The sequence below is a fragment of the Arachis hypogaea genome, chromosome 5, assembly GCF_003086295.3.
Source record: "Arachis hypogaea cultivar Tifrunner chromosome 5, arahy.Tifrunner.gnm2.J5K5, whole genome shotgun sequence".
Classification (NCBI taxonomy): Eukaryota; Viridiplantae; Streptophyta; class Magnoliopsida; order Fabales; family Fabaceae; genus Arachis; species Arachis hypogaea.
The window spans coordinates 4102485-4125232 of record NC_092040.1 but is presented as its reverse complement, the minus strand read 5'-3'; the positions used below and the strand labels follow the sequence as shown (position 1 = coordinate 4125232).

General features: G+C 33.4%; 4 protein-coding genes across 7 annotated transcripts; 1 reads left to right on the top strand and 3 right to left on the bottom strand.

The window, feature by feature from the left end:
• Nucleotides 1-1092: 1092 nt before the first annotated feature.
• Nucleotides 1093-8654, bottom strand: LOC112800290 (uncharacterized). The gene is made up of 15 exons (XM_025842490.3): nt 8526-8654; nt 8064-8214; nt 7578-7896; nt 7354-7446; nt 7171-7261; nt 6558-6624; nt 6413-6455; nt 5903-6074; nt 5703-5801; nt 4888-4956; nt 4554-4692; nt 3898-4096; nt 3585-3691; nt 3453-3489; nt 1093-3265 (listed from the first exon to the last, which is right to left on the bottom strand). The coding sequence occupies exons 2-15, from the start codon at nt 8196-8198 to the stop codon at nt 3111-3113; spliced, it is 1725 nt and encodes a 574-aa protein (XP_025698275.1). The 5' UTR covers nt 8199-8214; nt 8526-8654; the 3' UTR covers nt 1093-3110.
• On the bottom strand, nt 1321-2436 carry LOC112799920 (putative F-box protein At1g65770). Its single transcript, XM_025841908.1, has one exon. The coding sequence runs from the start codon at nt 2434-2436 to the stop codon at nt 1321-1323; it is 1116 nt and encodes a 371-aa protein (XP_025697693.1).
• Nucleotides 8655-11242: 2588 nt separating the features above from the next.
• Nucleotides 11243-14612, top strand: LOC112800289 (lysine histidine transporter-like 8). Its single transcript, XM_025842488.2, has 5 exons — nt 11243-12000; nt 12094-12230; nt 12659-13086; nt 13410-13541; nt 13801-14612. Exons 1-5 carry the CDS (start codon nt 11537-11539, stop codon nt 14284-14286), a joined length of 1647 nt encoding a protein of 548 aa, XP_025698273.1. The 5' UTR covers nt 11243-11536; the 3' UTR covers nt 14287-14612.
• Nucleotides 14613-16133: 1521 nt separating this feature from the next.
• Nucleotides 16134-21709, bottom strand: LOC112800288 (protein S-acyltransferase 10-like). 4 transcript variants are annotated; one of them, XM_025842485.3, is made up of 11 exons: nt 21210-21709; nt 20905-21019; nt 19805-19879; nt 19608-19679; nt 19352-19489; nt 19232-19265; nt 18800-18909; nt 17881-17967; nt 17615-17698; nt 16783-16848; nt 16134-16631 (listed from the first exon to the last, which is right to left on the bottom strand). In XM_025842485.3, the coding sequence occupies exons 1-11, from the start codon at nt 21301-21303 to the stop codon at nt 16457-16459; spliced, it is 1050 nt and encodes a 349-aa protein (XP_025698270.1). In that variant the 5' UTR covers nt 21304-21709; the 3' UTR covers nt 16134-16456. The 4 variants fall into 4 exon arrangements, with proteins under 4 accessions (XP_025698270.1, XP_025698272.1, XP_025698271.1 ...); XM_025842487.3 differs by lacking the exon at nt 17615-17698; XM_025842486.3 differs by lacking the exon at nt 19805-19879 and having other exon boundaries at nt 21210-21695.
• Between the last annotated feature and the right edge of the window lie 1039 nt (nt 21710-22748).

Genomic DNA, 22748 nt, shown 5'->3' with positions numbered 1-22748 from the left:
TAAATTTTATAAAATACAAATTTTTTTCATAGACTCGTATAATTGAACTAATTGAATTCGATTTAGCATTGATTCCATATCGATATAATTGTTGGAGCATCAAAATAATTCGAATCAATCTGTTTCGAATTACTATAAATGTCAACATGGTGGACTAGTTCGAATTAGTCTCATTCGAACTAATATGGATCACGTTTACATGTAGTTCGAATCAATATGATTCGAATTACTCCTTAAATCCACTCATGCATAATTCGAACTAACTTCATTCGAATTATATTAAAATATGCTTTTGGCAAGATGCATGTTATATTTTTTGTTTTGATAGAATCACGTAATTTCTTCTCTCATTTAGTTTAATATGGTATTTTGCCTTATCCAAAATGTCTTCAACATATAAGTAAAGCAACTCAGTCACTATTATTGCATTGAGCGCAATAGCCCTTGGGTGGGTTAAATCTAATAATAGTGTGAGGAAACTAGTTCATGACTTACTAGTAGTTACAGCAAAATATGCAAATCCACTCGAACCAATGGAATTTATTCCAATGGGGATTGGACGAAACAATGAAGCAATTGGAAACTGTATTGGATGCTTATGTCAGTAGAAGAAAAAATGTCACGCCATTTATATAAAGTGTTTAATTTTGATACATTAATGGTGTAAAATTATAATATCTTATAATCATATCTGTTTTTTTAATAACTATTCATGAATTAATTTATGTTGTTAATAACTAGATATACATATACTGTTAATAACTAAATATATATGTAAAATTATTTTATATTGACCATACATTAAAATTAAATTTTTATATCAATTCACCTATTACACTACTTTACATACATTTTCCATTTTAAAATATAATTCTAACCAAGCTTCACCAAGTGGATAATAAGAAGGTTAATTAAAATTAAGTAGAAACTCAGGTGTCACATAAAGTTGATACTTGAAAGCTGTTAGATGATTTGACTGATTTGACTAAATTTTTATCTAACAGCTCTCAGGTATCAATTTCACATGAAGTCAACTGCACCTCAATTTTCACCTTAAAATGATTAGCCAACTCCAAAATATCTTGAAAATTGTTGGGGTATCAATCATGCTTTTTTATTATGTGGTAAACAATCTTTTTCTTTCTATGCAGGCAAGCAAAATATTTGCTGATGCAGAATCAATTATTTTCCCACAGAAGTATAAACCAGTTATGACATAATAATGATTTACAAATTTGTAACCTTCAATCTATGAATGACATAATAATATTAATAGGCTTTAACAGAACCAGCTTGTGCTTCCAACAAGAGTTGAGGCACTTACAAATTGAACTTGCGTTGAAAGAGAGATGGGCAAGGCCAAAAGCGATTAGGGAGCTTGAACCTTGAATCGTTCAAGGTGAAAGAAGAAGCTCTTTTAGCAGAGAAAAAATAGAGAGAATTGGGTTCACAACCATAGTAATCTTGAGCCAAAAGAGAGAAAGTAAACATCTTACCCAACACAAAAGCATAGCCACCCAAATCCTTAACATCCAACCACCTACCCCATTCTTCATCAAGCCTATGAACCTTAACATCCACCACCTCCCAATACATGTCCCAAGGGCTGTCGGGTTCACCTTCTATGTACATGTCAACTACATACAGCCACCCACCACACTCCACCAACCGTTTCTTCTTCCCCAAACCGCACAGCATTGGCGAGAATTGAACCAATTTTAGGGTTTCACTATCCACCCATGAAATCGTACCTACTTTGTCAACCACGTAGAGTTGACCATTGTGGACGATCATGTCATCGAAACAGTTGGCGTCATCGAGAATCGTCCAATTGTGGTCGCCGATCTTCAAAACGTGAAGCTTGCCGTGGTTGTAGAGAGCGAAGACCTTGCGGGAGTCAACGGAGGAAGTCAAACTCGGGAAGAGAATAGCTTTGTGGGTTTCAGGGAGAGGCATGAAGGGTTGGAATTCATGAGTGTGGTGGTGAAGAGAATGGGATTGAAGGAGGTCGAGGAGGTTGAAATTCAGGAGATTCAAGTGGGAGGGGGAAACGAAGGGGGGAGGGTTTGTGTGTGAGAGAGAGAGTGGCAAGTTCGTGAAAGGGTCGAAGATGCGAAGAGGGAAGGAATCGTTGTGAGAAAGGAGGATGATCCATCCTTTGGAGGAGGAGGAGGAAGGGTGGTGGATGCGGTACAGTCTGGTTTCGAAGAGGGTGAGTTTGATGTTGCTGTCGGGAGGAGGAGGGAGGAGGGGGAAGGCGGTGGTGGTGGTGGCGGTGGGAGAGGAAGGGGTGGAGGAGTGCCAGGTGGAGCAGGTGCTGCGGAAGTGGAGGAGGTCGACGGTGGTGGTTAGGCGTTTGGATATGAGGGGCCATAGTTCCTTTGGGAGAGCTAACCATTCCACCGATTCCTTCTTCTTGTTATCTTCTTCGTTCATAGTGGACATGTTTTTGGTGAATGAGTGGAATTTTCAGCTTCTTTGATTTTAACCTGCCAAGTGCCAGCCTTTTCTTTTCTTTTCTCTCTCTCTCTCTCTCTCTCTCTCTCTCTCTCTCTCTCTCTCTCTCTCTCTCTCTCTCTCTCTCTCTCTCTCTCTCTTCCAATCACGTTCAACTTCGATAGTGCATAGATTTTAGATTAAATAAGGTTTTTTGGTCTTAACGTTTTTCACATTTCTTAAAATTCGACTCAATTTTTTCATTCAACGTCAAATTTTTCTTTTTCATTTTTATCCCTACCACTTCTCACCACCACCCTCTTCTGCTTCCACGCCTCGCTTAAAAGAATATCCACTACCACCGTTTCTGACCTCCATCAGAGGATGCTGTCAAGCTCGAAGAGACAAGGTAGAGGGGGAAAAGAGGAGGAGGTGGTGTGACAGTGAAGGTGAGGGAGGAGAAGAGGTGGAGGTGGAGCCAATGTTTAAAAGGGATGAATTGGTAGTATATGTGCATGAATTTGAGTTCTTTCTATACTGCATTCTTCATATTCATGTGTTCTACAAAAGCCACGTTGCCATTATTCTCTCTCTACCACTCTACTGCTTTACATGGAAAACTATTTTAGGAGATACGTGCATATGACAATTTTATATAGTAGCAGCAGCAATCATTAATCGGAATTGTTTTTGTCACTGTCTTCTTGGTATATCTGATACTCTTCATCACTTCCTATCTCCTGTGCCTTGTTATTGTCATTTTCATCATAGGGGAAGCTAACAAAAAGATCCTGTAAATGAGTCCTTGAAAGATTCTCCATGCTGAGATCTAATCATTATAAAGGAACTCAAAAGTGCCCACAACATCTTCCACTTATATATATTAAACATGACATTAGAAGAAAATGGTAGTGCACTATGATTTATCTTTCGTATTAAACCGGTGTCAGGCAATAACCAATAATGAGAGTTGAGTATTAAACATGAAAAATTAGAGTTCACATATAAAAGGATACTAGGATGAGACGGCAGAGGTATTTCACAATCTCCAACCTACAAGAGTCAACAGCACAAATTAAAAGTCAAAAGCCATTGATGATATAATCTATTAAGAAAAACTTAAAAATCAGAGTATAAATAAGAATTACCAGATCAAGTTCTTCATAAGCATCCCATTCTTCATCACTATTATTAGCCTCAGCTGCTGCCACTTCTTCATCATCAACATTGTCAGCCTCACCTTTCTCTTCCAAACCTGTATGCTCCACACAAAAATTTATAATAATTTCTCTTAAAAAATATCAATAATTTCTCAATCAAACTGAAGATTTCTTCCTGTTTGGTTTCATACAATATAAGATAACAAGTTATGTAGAATTTGTTACCAAATGCAGTCATTTGTTGACTCTATTACTAATGCAATATCAAATTAAAGAATCGTGAAAAGAGAGACAGTGTAACCTAAATTAGATTGTTCATGACCCTCCCCTTCAGGCTTTGTGGCAATCTTACTGTAGTCCCTTTTCATTTTTTCAAACTTTGCAGTGGCAGATCTGAGTAAATTCTCTGCACCAGGCTTTGGGAATACTGATAGGAACCTCACCATGATACGTTGCCTAATACAATTGAGCATGTTTTGTGTAAACCATCCAGTTGCAAACTGTGAAATTAGCATGTTAGATGCAACTCAAATAATTAATTTGAACGAGTGTCATTGTCATCCAATTAAACGTTTGTGTCTATAATAATGAGTGGTTGAGTTAAAACACTCATACTCACAATGCATACAAATTAGAATCCTAGTTGAATATCTTACAGTAACTTCAAACATTAATGGTAGTGATACCATAATCAACATATTTTAATCAACTCAAAAGCACAAATCTTCAGAACTAAAAAGGAATCTATAGAGTAACCATCTATCTCTGTCATTCAAGCATAACAGAAAAATAAAGGGCAGCTCTGCATCCCCATAGTATTTGTAGAACTTAATGCCAAAAAATAAGACGAAAATGTTAAGAACATATCAAAAGCAGACCTATCTCTTATTAAAGATGTGGGCAATGACATCATGACATGTAGTTCAACATAAAATCTGAGATAGTAGAGAAACTTACGGTGCAAACTGCCAGCAAGGGAGGCTTATTTATTTCTGATTGAATATAATCATCAACAAGCTCGAATAACTGTAAAGATGTCTGAAACTTGCAAGGGAAAGCATGGAAGGCACATATATCCCCCCATCTATGTTTTGATCTACAGGGGGAAAGTAGTCTTAAATAAAAATGAGCAAAACAACACAAATGGCAATATAATAACCAGAAATACCGAAAACAGATATGTTCAGGCATGAGAATAATCAGATTGTTTGTAAGTCTGCAAACACACACACACACACAAACACGCATAGAAGAACAAGAGGAAAACAAAGAAAAATTGAAAAGAACTTACGTATTGGTTGATTGAGCATCACAGTAACTTCGTAACGGGATTGGTACTCGATAATCAAGTCTTTGATAGCTGCTAATTCAAACATCTAAACATATTCAATAAAGACCCAGTGCTTTATTCTTTAAGAAAACCAAAAACAATTTAATAAAATCATTTACAGGTATGTTAAGAACACATTATTTAAATGAATAACACTATACTTTCTCGTCATAATAGAAACCATAAACTAGTATTCAAACATCCTTATTCTTCTTATGACATCACAGTTCTGGATCAACATAACCAATGAACTGAAGCTAATGAAGAACACAAATCGAATTTTAAACATGATGACATTGAAAATACCAAAAGAGCACAAACAAATAATAAAAACTTAATCTTCCTGTCTATGGACCATAAAAATTCCTTTGAGATAAATAAACTTAATAGTTAAATGTTAATAATATCTAATCTCCCTCTTCAGGAAAATGGAACCCATATGTTATGAAGTGCAAATAAAGCAACACCAAACTGGGTAACTCTGTAAATTTTTGTTGATCATGATAAAACCTCAGACAAACTTCTAGATTCCTCAAGATTCCAATCATTATTCCTAATTGATCTAACATTTCATTTTTATGAAAGGTTTAAAAAAATAACATGACCTGTAGTGTGTTGGAAGACTGGTACTACCCTAAAACAAAAAAGAAAAGAAGGAACAAGAAACCCACCAGATATTTGAGTAACTATAGCATGCAGGGACCAACATTTTGAGCGCAAATGATTATTAATATCTAACTCTCCCAACAGATTATTTAGAAAAGAGCAAGTCTCACATGCGAGAATCGGGATCCTTGCGTGGATCATATCCTTTCTTGATCCAGAACCTTAAGAAAGGTCCACTGGAAAAATAGTAAGAAATTCTGGATAGAAGCCTACAAGAAGTGAGAACAGAAGGGCAATGCCCACTCATCAAGCTCGAGCAATTCAACTGCTGCAAGTTAGAAAGGTAATCAGCAGAGTTTGGGTAAGTCACCTTCTAAGCATGGCATGTGAAAAGCTTAATCCCTTATCATGCAAGCGTTCAATTAATGAATCTTTGGACCAAATAGGTCGCTCATCAAACATTCTAGAGACAGCCATCTGTGACTCCCATTGATCTGAACCTTGGGGTATATATTCCTCCCAATTCACTATCTTAGGAACCTGTAAGAAGGCTAAGAAAAACCAGATCCACAGAAGTGCAGTTTCATAACCGGCGACAATCAGGATAAGTATTAAAAAGGTGCGGACATCAGAACATGTAAATTTCGAACTCCAATCAGGAAGCAGCTAGTGGTTCCTTTGGCCTAATATAAACTTACATTACAGAAGGCTTACTTCATGCACGTAATTCAAATACTTCTTTAAGAAAAATCTGCAGGTCCATGCAAAGCTATGATGAAAACTGTTTCAATGTGTTTAATATCCATATCGATATATACTGACATTTCTACAACTTCAATAGATCTACATATAATGGTTCTACCAACTGAGAAAAGGATATCTTTAATGTCAAAACCAATTGCAAGAACTGGCTCTGTGTCCATCTGTACACACATGGCAATGAGTAAGCTTTCTTACTTAAGCTTTATACATAGAAGGATGAGTAACCATAGATAGTCAAAGTGATTATTTCAAATTGAAGTTACCTCAAGATGTGGTTGTACAATTTCCTCTTGTTTCCTTTTTGAACTTGATGTAGCAGGTGGTCTCAAGCTGAAATAAAGAAGACTAATTCACTTTGAAGTTAAAGAAAGATGAAACTGCCAATTGAAACTTCACAAGGAAAACTGGGGAAAATGATATATTATAAAGCTTATGGATATTGGATAATTAATCAGAAAATATAGCATAGTGCTAGGAAAAACATAGCTGAACTAAGAACCTCATTGGCACCTCCCACTCCACCAGTTGAGAAAAGATATTAACATATGAGAATTTAAAAAATTCAATTTAAGAAATGGCATGTTCTGTCTGTCACCTAAACACCCCAAACTACAGAAACAATGGAATAAGCTACAGAAATGAAACAACGCAAAGCCTCATTGAAGAGTAACACAAAGACAAGGATCTCTGAATGTAGGCAACAAGTTATACAAGTGATTAAAGCTATTCACATGATTGGAACTGCCATCCTTTTCCTCATATTTATAAAGTATGATCATACACAATTATGGTATTAGCAAGAACCATGCTGATCCCAAAATGAATGCCAACTTTTCATTCTCAATATAAGAATTAATGAAAGTGAGAGAAACTAACACTAAATTTTCTGGCATATCCTTCGGAGCAAAAAGTGGAGGCACAATAAGCATAATGTCCTCATGATCCACATCCATAAGACCACCCTCACCTATGACAGAACAGAAACACACACTACAAACTTGGTAAAAGCCATCAAAACACCAGGTTTAAATAACAGAATATTGAAACTAAGATATTCACCGAAGTGTGGTTCCTCAAGTTCTGACCAATTTCTCTTTTTCCTCTGGGCAACTTCCGCATGAACAGGAACAACATATTGGTAGTCAAACATTCCTGTGTAATATTGAAATAGGAAACAAAAGCAACTAGTTAACTTGCTTCTGAGGTTCTATAAAGCTAATTAATATACATGATGGATGGCCACATGAAATCACCAAAATCAAGCCCATCTAAAAACTTCTAACCATTAAAATGGTAAGCCTCAGAAACATGAGCAACAACATCAGCACAAAGGTTTGCTTCTTTATCTGCAGATATACATTCCTCGACTTTATCATCCTCGGTTAATCCCTCACTTTCTGGTTGATCAGCTTGCCTCTCATTTTCCGTTATATTTCCAGGCACACTTCCATTAGCTTTGGCATCATGCTCACTGCAAAGTTTTCTCTTGGATATTTTGAGAAGAAAACCATTGCAGGGATGAAGCTCCCCAAATGCAGGATGCGAATACGGGTCTTCAGGGCGGAAACAGAGCTCTAGTTTGTTTGCTTGCGAACTGCGAGCCTACAAATGTCACCACACAGACCATAACAAAAGTGGAAATCCACATAGAAACCAAACCTCATTGATAAATTACAAAATATAAGCCAAGCAGGTTGCAATTAAAAAAGAAAGTAAGTATCATAATTAGCAAAATTATCACCATATTAATAAATTTTGTCTAATAATACCTTAAGGATGCCTTGGATTCCACCTAGAGTGTCCACGGCACGAGAAACCGTAGATGGATACCCAGGATAATGGACCACAAATCCCTGATTTTGTGGTAGAACCCCTGAGATTGTTCCATCCTTTATCACTCCCATTAAACTACTACTACCTCTGAAATGATTATTCAAATGCTATTTTTATCAACATGAATCAATTTTCAGCTTCATCTGACTACTGATGTTACATAACTATATCATTGGCATGCAATGTCATAAAAAGAGGTATACTAAGTGAAACATTCACTGCACTGGGCACCAAAGTTTATCAAATTTACCAAAACTTAGAACACACTAATTAATAGCCCCAAGATTTTATAGTCGATTGGAGCAACGGAAGCAAAATTCAGCTGAGAGAACTATTACAGGTTTAAACACTTCCTGTGAACTGAAATCCAAACAGGGAAGAAGAGAAGAACCACATACGGTTGAGAAGGTATGCATATACGTAGCTTATGCGTATTTGCTTTGTCTTCTACTCCTTCCTTCTCCTGAGTTTTCGATACTCGTGAAATTTGGTGTCTTTCTTTTCGAAGAAAACGCAAGGTGCCACGTCGGTACTGTAATGAGAGAGTGTTGGAGACAGTCTAATGTGGAACCTGTAACTTGAGGACCTTCGTGGTCCCCCAATTCTATGGGCTGGGCTAGGCTGGGCTAAGTGAGAGCTTACGAAATTGGGCCTTCTTCATTCTAGTTGTACTTAAGGAGAAGAAAATTACAGGTCCAAAAATATGAGAAGAAAATTATAAAACAAAAGCCTCATTGGTTTTTTTTTTTAGTTGGATGGATCCGACAAACTCCAATTTTAGGTATTACATCTCATTCTCACCCACACATCTGATTTTATATACTTATGCAAGTTGGCACAGATGAATGAGCGTTTGTGTTTCTTAACTATCTCTCCTGGATTCGATACTCTTTGGAGGATGGGAATGAAGTTTGCTTGTTTGGGAGGGTTGCCCTTGTTTGGGAGGGTTGCCCACTTTGTATACTTCAGCAGTACTCGAGGAATTAGTCATTGGACTTTCGACCTGATGGATATCCTGGTACAAACAAAAAAAAAAAAAATTAAAATATAGTTAACAAATCCATAACAAAGATGATATATAATATAAATTCATCTGACTTTATTTATCAAATAAATAAATAAAAACAAATTAGCTAATCCATACTCACTCAATTCAAAGTTTCAAACCCATTTAACTTGCGAATTATTTAAACGAGACAAATTGACCTACTTCTAAACAAATCATAATTTCAGTGGCTTTTTTCCAAGTGAATTGAACTAACTCTCAAGTTGCAACTCATTTTGATGATGGTTGATGCTTCAAAAAATACCATAAAGATGATAATATTTAATTTTCTTTTAGTAGTACTCTTAATTTAATTGTGATAATTTAAAAAATACGAATATTCTACATATTTATGTGAAAAAGGTTTCGATTCAAAAAGTTAAAGGAGGGAGTAAAATTAAATCATGACAACAAATATATACACTAACAAACTAGTAACGTATTGGACAATACTGTTAGTTAGGAAGTTGAATCTACTATAATTAGGGAATGATTTTAACTTTTAATGTTTGACACTTAGTAATTGGTAGTTTGAAAATGATGATTTTGTTTTTGGCCCTTCACTTTTGCCATATTTTCCATAAAGCCCCAGCAGCCACCGCTACTAGCCTACCACATGGTTGTTGACTTCTTGGCCACTTAAGACTTAAGAGAGGTGATGGATGAAACTAATTACATGCATGTCCCTATTGGGTGTTTTTTGTTGACTAGGTGTTGCAAATTGAAATTCTTCTCCCAATAAATACAATTTTTAATGCAAAAGGTGGCGGCATCGAATGAAAATTTTCTCTCCCAGAAGAAAATAATCAATGAAAGCAATAAAAAGGAAAATAACAACATGCTGTAATCTAACGTTTGCAATTCATACAATTCTTAATTCGGTAGCTTGAAAAAATGACCAATTCTAAAGTTGGGTGACAACTAATTTTTTTTTTTTTTAGTTTCTAATTGGTCAAAGTCTATCTGCTTAAATTATTTGGTCATAGCCCAGACAGTGTCTCAAATATAACCACTGTAATCCCCCTTTAATTTGAGTCAATTTCGGATGCTAATTGGATGGGTTTATAATTATATATATAGAACTACTTTTAACACATGATTTATTTAGTTAATAAATTAATTTTTAAATATGTTAACTCGATAAACATGAGTACTATTAGTTTTTGACTAAATTATACTGAATTTTCTTCAAATAAGATAACTATACAGAATAACAATATATTTACACAAAACAATTTTTGGTATCTCTAATTATATCACCTAATATTATTTATCTCTCGTTTATCCATTTTGTGATCTTTTACTCTTTCGATTTAAAAAAGTGCCTGAATAAACACCAACTTCACTACTTCAGTGTATAAGTAATATAATATATTGTTTCACATAAGACTTCTTGATTTATTATAGCTGCATTAATATCTCCTCGTACTTATGTTGTCGACTAATATATATAAACATACATGTATTTTATAAAACTGAAAAGTAATAAATGATTTATAACATAAATAGCATAGAGATTAAGATAAACTTTTATAAATAAATAAATATTATGGGTCATATTGAAAATGCTAATGCGCTTAAAAAAAAAGAAGTGCAATGTTCCTTAAAAATTAACTTACTATTAAAGAAAAAATAAAATAAATAAAAAATAAAATATTCTAAATTTTAAATTCTAAATCTAAACAATTAATATAAAAGTAAATTTAATTACTCTGTTCTTTATAGTTTTGCAAAATTTTTAATTAGGTTCTTATACTTTTTTTTATTTTTAATTGAGTCCTTACACCAAAATTTCTTTTTAATTAGATTTCTACATTTTTTACCTTTTATTTAGATCTCTGTACCATTTTTTTTAGTTGGGTCCTTATAAAATTAAGTTAATTATTGTCAAGAGGGACTTAATTGAAAAAAATTAGTACAGAGACTCAATTAAAAAAGAAAAAAATATAGGAACTTAATTAAAAATTTTGCAAAATTATAGAGACCAACAAAGTAATTAAACCTTAAATTTATTTAATAAAAATAAAAGATATTTAATTAACAATGAGCCGGACTAACCTATAAAAAAATATAAACTAATGCTTTTTATTTTATTTTCTAATCTTTGAATGTATGCAACTGTGCATGATGTACTATATAGATTGAGAAGTTGTGTCAAAAAAGGAATGTGGAAATACCATGATTCCAAGTCAAGATATTTGCATAGTCTCAATTAAAATTAATAATTGAACACAATATCAACCACCTAACTAGTTACATGTATATAAATACATAGCCAAATAAACAAACACAATAGCACAAATAAACAAAAAAAAGGGTGCTTGCAAATTAGAAGACATAGCCAGAGAGGGTGAAAAAACAAAGATGGCTATGGCTACAAATGAAGCTAATAAGAAAACAATGGAAATAAGTTCAGCACCAATAACACCAAGAACAGGGACACCAATGGTGTCATCACCACCAGTTTCATGTCCACCCTCTCAGTTTCACTCACCATCACTAACAAGGTCACCACTTCTGCATTCAGAGAATGGAGATGAAGTAGATGGGATTGCAACAAGTAAAACCAAGACACCAAAAACACCAAGAACACCAAGAACACCAAGAACACCATTAAGGATCTCAAATTTGACACCAAGGTTTATCACACCTTTGGGAAGCCCTGTGAGGAAAGCACTCAGGTTCACAAAGCTTGATCCTCATGATGCTTGGCTTCCAATCACTCAATCAAGGAATGGAAACAAGTTCTATGCTGCTTTTCATACTCTTTGTTCTGGGATTGGAATTCAGGCTCTTATTCTTCCTTTCTCCTTCACTGTTCTTGGTTGGTAAGTATTTCATTCATTAATTAAATCTTTCATTAATAACTTTTTTAATTAATAACAAAGGAAACTAATTAATCAGTGTAATTTTATATGCAGGACATGGGGAATAATCAGTTTGAGTGTAGCTTTTGTATGGCAATTATACACTCTATGGTTGTTGGTGCATCTTCACGAATCTGTAGAGCATGGAATTCGTTTCAGTCGATACCTTCAACTCTGTTTTGCTACATTTGGTATGAAATTATTTACGATAACTCAGATGCCATTAATTTCATGTAAATCTGATAGTTGAGAGTCAGTCAAATGATTTGACAGATTTAACTGAATTGTCATGTAATAACTCTCGATTATCATCTTCACATAAAGTCAACTGCATCTGAGTTTGTGTTATGTTAAGTAGGTGGAAACTTAGGTGTAATTAACTTCACGTGCCTGAGAGCCGTTAGATGATTTGACTGATTTGATTAAATTTTCATCTAACGGTTCTTAGATATCAACTTCACATGAAATCGACTTCACCTTAGTTTTCATCTGTTAAGTAATTTAGTTGAATATATTAATATATAATCACTTTTTTTACTCATAATATTATAATTATAAGATGAAATTCTTTGCATAAGGTAAGAAATAATATAATGTTTAATATGAATTATTATTGCAGGGGAGAGACTGGGAAAAGTGCTAGCAATGTTTCCAATAATATACTTATCAGCAGGGACATGCACAACCATAATAATATTGGGAGCATCAACGGCAAGAACATTCTACCAAATAATATGCGGGACCACGTGCACCGCAAAGCCCATGACCACAGTAGAGTGGTACCTAGTGTTCACATGTGTGGCAGTGGTGCTGTCCCAGTTGCCAAGTTTGAACTCCATTGCTGGGGTTTCACTCATTGGTGCTGTCACTGCTGTAGGGTACTGTACCTCCATTTGGATCACCTCTGTTGCTCAGGGTACCCTACCCGGTGTTAACTATAATCCTGTTAGGCATGGAACCAGTGCTAAGGATGCTTTTAATATTCTTAATGCACTTGGGATTGTTGCCTTTGCTTTTAGGGGACATAATCTCATCCTTGAAATTCAGGTACATATCATAACTATCTTGTTTTACTATGCAATTATTTTCATCTAAAGTTAATAGTTAAAAGTCGTACCATAAATTTTCACCTAATAATAATAATTGTGTGTCACGCAGAGAATGTTGAAGTTAATGGATGACTTTTATCCTTTTATATGTATGACTATTGAAATGGTCCAGAATGAATAAGAAGAAAATTTGGATTAGTAGTGTGAATACAATGAATTATTGGAAGAGTTGTTATAGACAGGGACTTGTATGTATGTATGTATCTCTTGAAGAATTTTCTTCAATTAATAATTGAATATCATGTTTGATTATTATTTCAGGCCACTATGCCTTCAAGCGAGAAGCATCCATCGCACGTGCCAATGTGGAAAGGAGTGAAGGCTTCATACGCACTCATTGCTGCATGCTTATTTCCCCTATCCATTGGCGGCTATTGGGCTTATGGCCAAATGGTAATTATAATTTATTATGATCATAAATATCTTATACTTTAATTAATTATAATTTTATAATTGGTAGAAATTCAGATGAAGTCGAATTCATAATAACTGAAAGTTATTAGATGAAAATTTAGTCAAATCAGTCAAATCATCTAACAGTTCTCAGTTATTAACTTCATGTGAAGTCGACTGTACTGAGTTTTCAATTTTATAACTCTAGAATGTTATCAATAATATTTTTATAATTAAATTTTGGTGATGAATTTTGCAGATTCCTTCAGGAGGAATGCTGACTGCACTATACATGTTCCATTCTCAAGACGTATCAAGATTTGTGCTGGGATTGACGAGTTTATTCGTAGTAATCAATGGATTGTGCTCATTCCAAATCTATGGCATGCCGGTTTTTGATGACATGGAATCAAATTACGTAAAGATGAAGAAGCAGCCATGCCCATGGTGGCTAAGGGTGATTTTCAGGATCTTATTTGGGTTTATCTGCTTCTTCATTGCTGTGGCAATTCCATTCTTGTCAAGCTTGGCAGGTTTGATTGGAGGAATTTCATTGCCTGTGACATTGGCATACCCTTCCTTCATGTGGCTCAAGTTTAAGAAGCCCAAGAAATATGGTCCTTCTTGGTGTATAAATTGGTTCTTGGGGGTCTTAGGGATGTGCCTTAGTGCCCTTTTTGTTGCAGCTAGCATCTATGTTATTGTTGATACTGGAGTTAATGTTAGCTTCTTCAATCCTAAGTAAGGAGATAGAACATTAATGTAGTACCATGTTTTGAACTTAGGTAAAAGCTTTTGTTCTGTTTGATTTATTATGTAACACATTAGCTTTGTGGGTTGTTAATATCTTATTCTTTTTTTTTTTAAATATATTGGATGATGTAACAAAGTGATAAACTAGCTAGATGAATAAGTAGTACTAAAAGGGTTTGTGATTCTTCTTTAAGTATTATTTTTGCTTTTTGTAGAAATTCAAAACTGTTATAGCAAATTTTCACTAGTGTGAAGTGTGAACGTGTACTAATTGTTCCAAATGAAAAAGATAAGATTAATGAATGAATGTTGTATAAATTTTCTTGTTTGGAAGAGCCAGTCACCATTTTATTATAATTTATATACATGCCATTAAATTTTGTCATAGTCAGGTTGGCAATTTAACAAAGTAGCATTGTCAAAGGTGGCGGAAACTTTGTTAGTGAGTTCCGAAAATTTGATTTGAAAATGGGGTGTGCGTAATTTAAAGGATAAGCATCTGATATCATATTAGTTGATCCATTTTCTAAAGATATTAAATACGGAGGCTTTGAGCATAGAATATTAATTATTAAATACGGTTGCTATCCATGGTCGCTGACAAATTAATAAGGGGCTGCCACCATTTTCAACCTGCTAGTAAATGATTAACTATACTACATTTATTTTTCCAAATTTTCACATCATTTTCACTGGTGAAATATAGAAATGGTTTTCAGTCTTTTTTTTTTTTTTTTTTACTTTTTAAGGGAAATGTCAGAGTCAAAATATGCATGTGAGAAAGAGTATCGTTCTAGCTCTGGGACCTAGTGTAACCAATAAATATAAATATAGTCACTTAATCAGTATATATCTATCGAGTTTTGTTAACATTTTCTCTAAGAATCAATGTTAAAATTATTAATTAAAAAGTTATAAAAATAACAAAAACTCAAAATTAAATTTTGAATGTATTTATTAAAATAAAAATTTACTAATAATAATATTATTACATGTTCTAAGAAGTCATAGAAACTAAAACCATATCTATATCTAAATCTAAACATATAAAAAGACTTTGTCCCATCTTACGCACCTAGTAACTCATTTAAAGTATTTTCTAATAGCAAATTCTTAAATAGAAGCCTTGTTGGATTGAAAATATCATGAAAAACCAAACTTAAAAAAAAAAACTTTGCTACTAAATAACTAGGCAACTATCATGTTAAGTAAGGATAATAATGATTTCTAAAAATATTATGTGTATATTAAGATCAACCACCAAATATTATTTATTTATGTATAAATAAATGTAATATTTAACTTATTTTTAATATATATTTTATATTTCAATATATATTTCATACTAATAATTATTTTGAAAGACTTAGCTAACTTATGCCTTAGAGGCACAAGTTAAGGTTGCTAATAATAAAAAGTTTTAAAGTAAAACACAAATGTATTGAGAATCTAAATTTATATTATTTTCTATAAATATTTTCTTAATTTATAACTTTATAATGTGTTTCCGTAGGAACACATGGTAGTTAATCCTTTATTTTAATAACTAATAGTTGAAGTTGATTAACGTCTTGCTCGCCAGTTGGAGAAAAAGATGCCATCCTCATCCCCCGTTATTTAATGCCATAGATTGCGACAGAAAAGTGGAACTAACGGCGTTTACTTTGTTAAATACTCAAATCGATTTCCTCCTTGTTCTTAGCTTCTTTAAAGTTTAAACACGAAGCTTCTTTTGAAGTATTTTAACTACACCTGTGCCGCTGACCAAAGCCACATTTTACGGTCAAATTAATTGGACATTCAAAAATTTGACTTCTAATAAGATGTGGAAACCAAAAGTCAAAAAAAGCATGTGAGCAACACTCTGTTCATTCATCTTACCTTAAACTTTAATTGCTTCGATCACAATCAACACTACCACAACCAACAATTCCGCATGGTGCCCTGTGTTCCAAGAATCCCAGGTCTGAGAAATTCAACACTGGCAAAATGACACACACCCTAGCACTGCAACTATACATTAAACTTAAAACATCCACTTCCAAAAAACAATTAAACAAAGAATGGATAACATGGAAAATCACACTGCAAATGGCCTTAAGTTCACAATAAAACTCTCAGGGACAAAGACTCCTACTTATACAATTTGTTTACAACAGTCATCAGCAACATCGACAGGTTACGACATCCAGACACGTGTACGGTCTTGACTTTTCCTCTGTCTCCTGAGGTGTCGGGAGCCGCTCCATGTTGTATACGCTGCTACTTCCGCAGCAGAAATTGTATACATTTCTAGATACTCCTTTACTAAATGGGTGCACTCTTTCAGGAATTCCCCTGCAAATGAATTGATGAATGGTGTGCTTAAGAGAGATATCCCAAGAAACATAAACAACTAACATACAAATATTAAAACACCTAAACGCCAAGATTCAATATATTGAAAATTCTAAGTAATGGAAAAACAAGGGACTATAGCTAATCTAACCTTAGATAAGGAATTCGTCTTCTCCTTACAAGTTCATAAGTAGTCTGATTTGTCAAAATAAGATAACTGCAGGGAAATCAAAACATCAGTGATTGTTATAGTCTTTAACCTGGATGCTCAACTAAACAGTGAACATGATGGAGACATTGGACCATAAAGTAAAAGTAAACCTAGAGCTTGCATTTGTTTCAACTATGTAAAGAGTAATACTGTAATAGAGCAATACATGTAAAGGAAGATAGTAACACTGCATTCACTTAGCATAGTCTATATATAATTATATATATAGGTATGCTGTAACATATATACATAGACTATACTAAGTGACCGCAGTGCTACTATCTTCCTTTACATGTACTGCACTATTACTCCTTACAAACTATTTCTTTGAGTAAGGAAAATAAATCACTTTTTGATTTTAATTAAAAAGATCAAATAATTAATCACAATCTTAGAAGAACTTACCCAATATTTTAGCAGAAGCTAAAGGAATAGCTTCTCAGATATAAAAATTTAGTCTTGGCTCTTTCAAATATATAAAAAATTTACAAGTTAGTGAGTCACATAGTTTTAGTCTTCATTTTGTAGAGTTAAAGATATTGAACCAAAATGAGAAATGAGAACCACATGCAGTCATATTAAACTGGTGCACTGAAAGCAAACAGAAACCGAGTTCCCATCCCTCCACGTGAAGATCAGATGCAAAAGACATCAGAAACAATTAACTATTCAACATAAAGGAGCATGGCACTCTAGAAACAGTTAAGTATACATGAAAATCTAAACAAATGCAACCAATGCAAAATACAGAACTAGAAAGACAAATATGTACCTATGAAATAGAAGTAGCAAAAGCAGAAAGATAAGAGAGATTGACAAAGTAATCAACAGTACTATCATGATTGCATCCCGCCACCTGACAGCATCATAAAATCATGCTCTAATTTCAGATATAAAGGGAAAAAATGTAGATTGCATGAGCATTGTGCTTGCTTCCTTTTGTTTTTGCTACTTTCTTTCTTTTTTGTGTGTGTGCTTTGGGACGAGAGTCTGTATCAGTATAAAAAAGATTACTACTAAATAAATCAGATATCATACCAAGAACTTTTAATGTGATCCTTCAAGTATGAAATATATAAGATGCCAGTCCAGAGGCACAACGCTGTCTCTTCACAAAGGTACCACCTAAAGTATTTAGACATTAAGGAGAAGGATTCATAACAAGGAAAATATAGTTATAATACTTTAACACATATATACATAAAACAACTTAATATAAGTAACTCCTTTGCATCATGATCACATATCATTTATAACATAGAGAGCACAGCCTTAATATTCTCAAGATAGATAGTATCTTAAAGGGTAAAATATACTTTTTGTCCCTAAAGTTTGCCAAAAGTTTCAAACATACCCCTAACTTTATTGTGTTTCAATTTTGTCTCAAAAGTTCTCGATTTGCATTAATTATACCCCTAGTAATTAAATTTTCAAGAAGTTTAAGACCAATCCAGTAGTAACCACAGCTCTTGCATTCAAGTAAAATTGATTGCTTAAGGAAATCTTATTTTAATCCAATTAGTAGTACATATAACTCAATCTGGAGAAGAAAGCACCTATATTTCAAAATAAAAAAATAAATAACGTGACAATGAAATGCTTAAGTTCACTATAGATTTCCAAATTCATCCAACACATTTCTTGCTGGTCTCTCTTATAATCAGCATTAAAAAATGATTAACAAGTACATGTTGCAGCTTCATTATTGTAACAAATGCCATGACTATGAAACAGAACAAATCAACGGCACTTTACTGAAAACTTTTAGTGATTCTATTTCCAGGTCAATGATTCTTCAACTAAATATCCTTACTGATATAAATCCTAATATCAACAAGCTAAAGATTTGTTAACTGTGGAAGTTCTTATCTCCATATTAGCTAGCTCAAATTAAGTGTACAATAGAAGAGCTTCAATAACGGCATGCAAATGATGAAATTACATATAATTGACTCACCAAAATCGACAATGATTGCCCTGCCCAATGCAGTTACCAAGCCAAACACAATGATGATCAAACTGAAGAACACACTTGTCACAATCATGACAGTGCTTTGATCGTGGAGGCTGGATAATGGCCATGAAAGGAAACAAAATATGATTGATCATCAAATAGAGTGTTACATTATTGGAACAAAAGAAAGCAACTGCAAGAGGTGCCCAGTTTCTATGCAAAGTAGGAAGTCCTCATGTGCAAAAAGTGATATATAAATCAAATAAAACCATTTTATAATAGTGCAGCTAAGTCCACCTTTTTTCATTTGTAATGGAAAATTTGTTTATTCATTTTTGTTTTTTTCGGAGCATACAATCCAGCAATGCAATAACACAAGTATTTACATAAGGTACCTTCATTTAATATGTCGTAATACATAATATATATCATTACCTGTTCCACATTGCAGTAGCTGCATGTCCATGTTCTGCAAGACAGAGAAAACCCTAAATAATGCTAAAAACTTAATTAATAGAGGATGAAATTAAAGATTATCTAGCCAGCCCAGTCTACCTGATTGTTGTTCCCATAGGATACAAGTCTGCCACTAACTTTGACCAAGTTGGTGTATTATTTCCTGAAATATTTTTTCCTGCCTGAGATCCCTCGACAGCAACAACGAAACTCCCATTTTTGCCTGAAGCTGGTAGACTTTGCTTAAACATGACAAAATTGACAATAATAGTTAGGTGAGATCAAATACATCAATTTTCGTCATATGTCACTATATAATAAACCTTTGAAGAGGATGAAAACAACGATAAATTACCTTGAGGCTTCTGATGTCTTTCTGTATAGGACATTTCTCTCAGTAAGAGTCATCATGGCATCAAGGACATAGCTGTAAACACAAATGTAGCATATACAAAAACAAAGAAGATCAGGAAGATATAAATATAAATATCACGTTTACACATCATAATCCACATCCACTTCATCCAAAGGAAGAAAAGTTGTGATGTTTACCCCGGAGAAGAAATAGATGTAACAAAGTATTGTATTAAAGTAACAAAGAACAACAGCAAGTAACAAGCAGTGTACCTGACAGAAAAACAAAAAAAAGAGAATAATAATCATAAAATAAAAAATTGGAAAAAATAAAGACACCTCAAAAGTAAATCAAAGCACTGAAACAGACATTCATGCAGAACAATACGTAAATCTAGAAAATTATTAACGTCTACTAATTATTCAGACTTCCAGCACACTTCTCGTATTAATTGATGGAAGTGCAAAAGGAATCTCATGCTATTCATCGGCCATATTAGCATTAGAAAAGATGTATCATTCAAGAACAGTCACAACTAAATGCTTATTAAATGGGAAAATACTATTTGCCTGAATTTTGAAGCTGGAATTTTGCCTGAATGATTTGCCAAAAATTCAATCTTTACAAATTCTAACACCAATTTTAACTGCTATGCATCTTGGACAAAGTATAATGCCAAGTAGTCTATCCGAAAAAAAGAAGAAGGAAAGTATAAGGCCTAGTAGTCCTTCTCAAATTGGAACATTTTTTGGAAGCAAACAAAGAACCATTGATAGAGGCACTACATTTACTGAAAAGCATCCTTGCTTACGTAGCTAGATATTAAATAGCCTCAAACAATGGGTAGGTCCCTGCCAAAAATGTCTAAATAGATAATTCTCAGACTCATATTTCTATGCATCCTTTGCTTAATTTTGCCTCCTTTTAAAAGATCAATAAACTTGTGAATTTGTAATGTATCATCAAATCTAAAGTAAGAATACTTCCATAATATTATAGTATCCATATAAATTCATTAACCCAAATGCACATTTATCACTTTACTTTACTTTGCCAGTCACAAACGCTCACTATGTGCAACTCACCAGCAAAGCTATCCTCTCTTTCAAAGGTATCTCAATCTATTTCATTTCATTAGATGGTCTATTGAACAAATCTTCAAGTACAAATAAATGTTCCACTAAACCCATTAAAGTGCCAGCGAATCAGCACCATCCACTAAGTTGAAGCTTCAGTATGGTAAAAAAAACATGCAAAAAATAGAATACAGTGACTTAAAAGTGGGAAAAAAACATACACCGGTTCCTTCTTAGTCTTTTCTATCAAATCTCCATCAATTAAGAAGAGAACGCCAATATAAACCAAATGGACAGTCACCAAGACCAATTTCACGCACATCGCAGACCTCCGAGCTGAAATTCAGTGACAAAATTCCAAAATGCATAAATAAATAAAAAAATTCGCATAGTTTTTGTTAGGAAGACACATAAATGAAAGTCAGAACAGTTCAGCAACAGCATTCACCATTCAGCACGCAAATTCAGATAAAACAAATACTAAGCTAATTTAAACAAAAAAAAAAAGGAATTGCAGCAAACGCACCAGGGTCAATGAGGCATGGAAAGAATCTGAGGCAGCGATCCATGGGTTGATCCCAAGGGGAACGCATAGGGCGGCATATACCAACGATCGTCATGAGACTAAATTAAGAGCAGAGCCATGTGAGAATGAAGCGATTCGCATCAGAGAGTGTTGGTTCGGTCTTCGGTGTTGTTTGATTCCAGGGGAAAAAATATTTCTTGGTGAGAACCGAACTTTCCCGAGAAAAGCAAAAGAGAGAAAATGGATAGTGGCAGTAAGAAGTGATTTTGGATGTCGGATTTCGATCTTAAATTTTTTATTTTTATTTTTTTATATTACATAGGTGGATGATGTTTATCAATCTTGTGTTGAAAGGGGAATTGGGGAAAAGAGAGAAGGTGCGCAGTACGCAGCGAAGGCAAGGTTAGATTGACGAGCGTGACTGTTAGTTCAATTTTTCTTTTCTTTTGTTTTTTGTTTTTTGTTTTTTGTTTTTCGTATTGTCGTAACTATGAGTCTATGACTGAGGGAATTAATTCAAGCGAGTTAATCCCTATGTCCAAATCATTCATGATTCAACTACCCCCATATCTTGGAGCAAGTTAAGTGTCTGTGGACAACTTGTTTAATTGATAAGATAAATATTAATTTAGTATTTTAAAAGATTTTGGCATTGATAAACTAGTATTTGAATAATATTATTGATAAAATAATTTTTGAAAAAATTTAAAATTGATAAGCATGTCTTTGAATTCATTAAATTATTTTTTTCTAAAAAAATATTGAAATGACTACAAAATTTTGATTATATGACATATTTTTTTAGCTAATTACTGAATTGTCTTTTATAATTAATTTAAAATAAAAAATTTCTAATTTTTTTGCCTAGTTTTTTACTAAGCAGGAAAATGTGCCTTCACCTCTTTTTTTACTATGGTCTGTCAGTTTTCTGTCATATTTTTCTTTCACCTCCAAACTCTTCCCTTCTTATTCTTAAAGTCGTAGTAGAATTGTCGTCGCGCGCTTGAGATCCAATCTAAAGAGAACGTCGTCGTCACATGCTTGAACCCTCTCGAGGAGAATGTTTGACATTATCTTCTACATCTTTAAATGAGTAATTAATGTTTTTTCAATTATAAGTTGAATTTAGCTAATATGTGCTCTTAAGACACATAACAAGACTACTATTAGTAGAAAATTGTAATTTTTTAATAAATATAAAATAAATACATTAAAAACTTAAGTTTTTTGTATTTCAAATAAAAATTTTCTCAATTTGTATCTTAACATGTGTCTTTAAGATTAAGTTTGAAAGAGAGATTGAGATCGAAAGAAAAAGACAAAAAGACAAAGATAGTATTTGTATTATATTTTGTGTAAAATATATTCGATTGAATTATGTCTTAGTATTATGTTTAGTTTAAGATAAATATGGAGATTGCTGAATAAATTTGAAATTGAAAAAGTTAAATGACGATATTTTTTAGAATAAATGTTATTAAAATTTTACTATTCGTCCTAAAAAATTTTAGTCTCTTGTGTTCTTATTTTTTAAAGGTA

Excerpts from the sequence above, each read along its gene's own strand:
- LOC112800290 (XM_025842490.3), bottom strand. The coding sequence starts at position 8,198 with ATGGGAGTGATAAAGGATGGAACAATCTCAGGGGTTCTACCACAAAAT. Across the intron at positions 3,692-3,897 it reads TCATGAACAATCTAATTTAG|GTTTGGAAGAGAAAGGTGAG; the intron begins GTTACACTGTCT and ends TGGAGCATACAG. Across the intron at positions 3,490-3,584 it reads CTTATGAAGAACTTGATCTG|GTTGGAGATTGTGAAATACC; the intron begins GTAATTCTTATT and ends TGACTCTTGTAG.
- LOC112799920 (XM_025841908.1), bottom strand. The coding sequence starts at position 2,436 with ATGAACGAAGAAGATAACAAGAAGAAGGAATCGGTGGAATGGTTAGCT.
- LOC112800289 (XM_025842488.2), top strand. The coding sequence starts at position 11,537 with ATGGCTATGGCTACAAATGAAGCTAATAAGAAAACAATGGAAATAAGT. Across the intron at positions 12,231-12,658 it reads ACTCTGTTTTGCTACATTTG|GGGAGAGACTGGGAAAAGTG; the intron begins GTATGAAATTAT and ends TTATTATTGCAG. Across the intron at positions 13,542-13,800 it reads ATTGGGCTTATGGCCAAATG|ATTCCTTCAGGAGGAATGCT; the intron begins GTAATTATAATT and ends TGAATTTTGCAG.
- LOC112800288 (XM_025842485.3), bottom strand. The coding sequence starts at position 21,303 with ATGACGATCGTTGGTATATGCCGCCCTATGCGTTCCCCTTGGGATCAA. Across the intron at positions 19,880-20,904 it reads AAGACTAAGAAGGAACCGGT|GTACACTGCTTGTTACTTGC; the intron begins GTATGTTTTTTT and ends TTTTTCTGTCAG. Across the intron at positions 17,968-18,799 it reads GGCAATCATTGTCGATTTTG|GTGGTACCTTTGTGAAGAGA; the intron begins GTGAGTCAATTA and ends TAAATACTTTAG.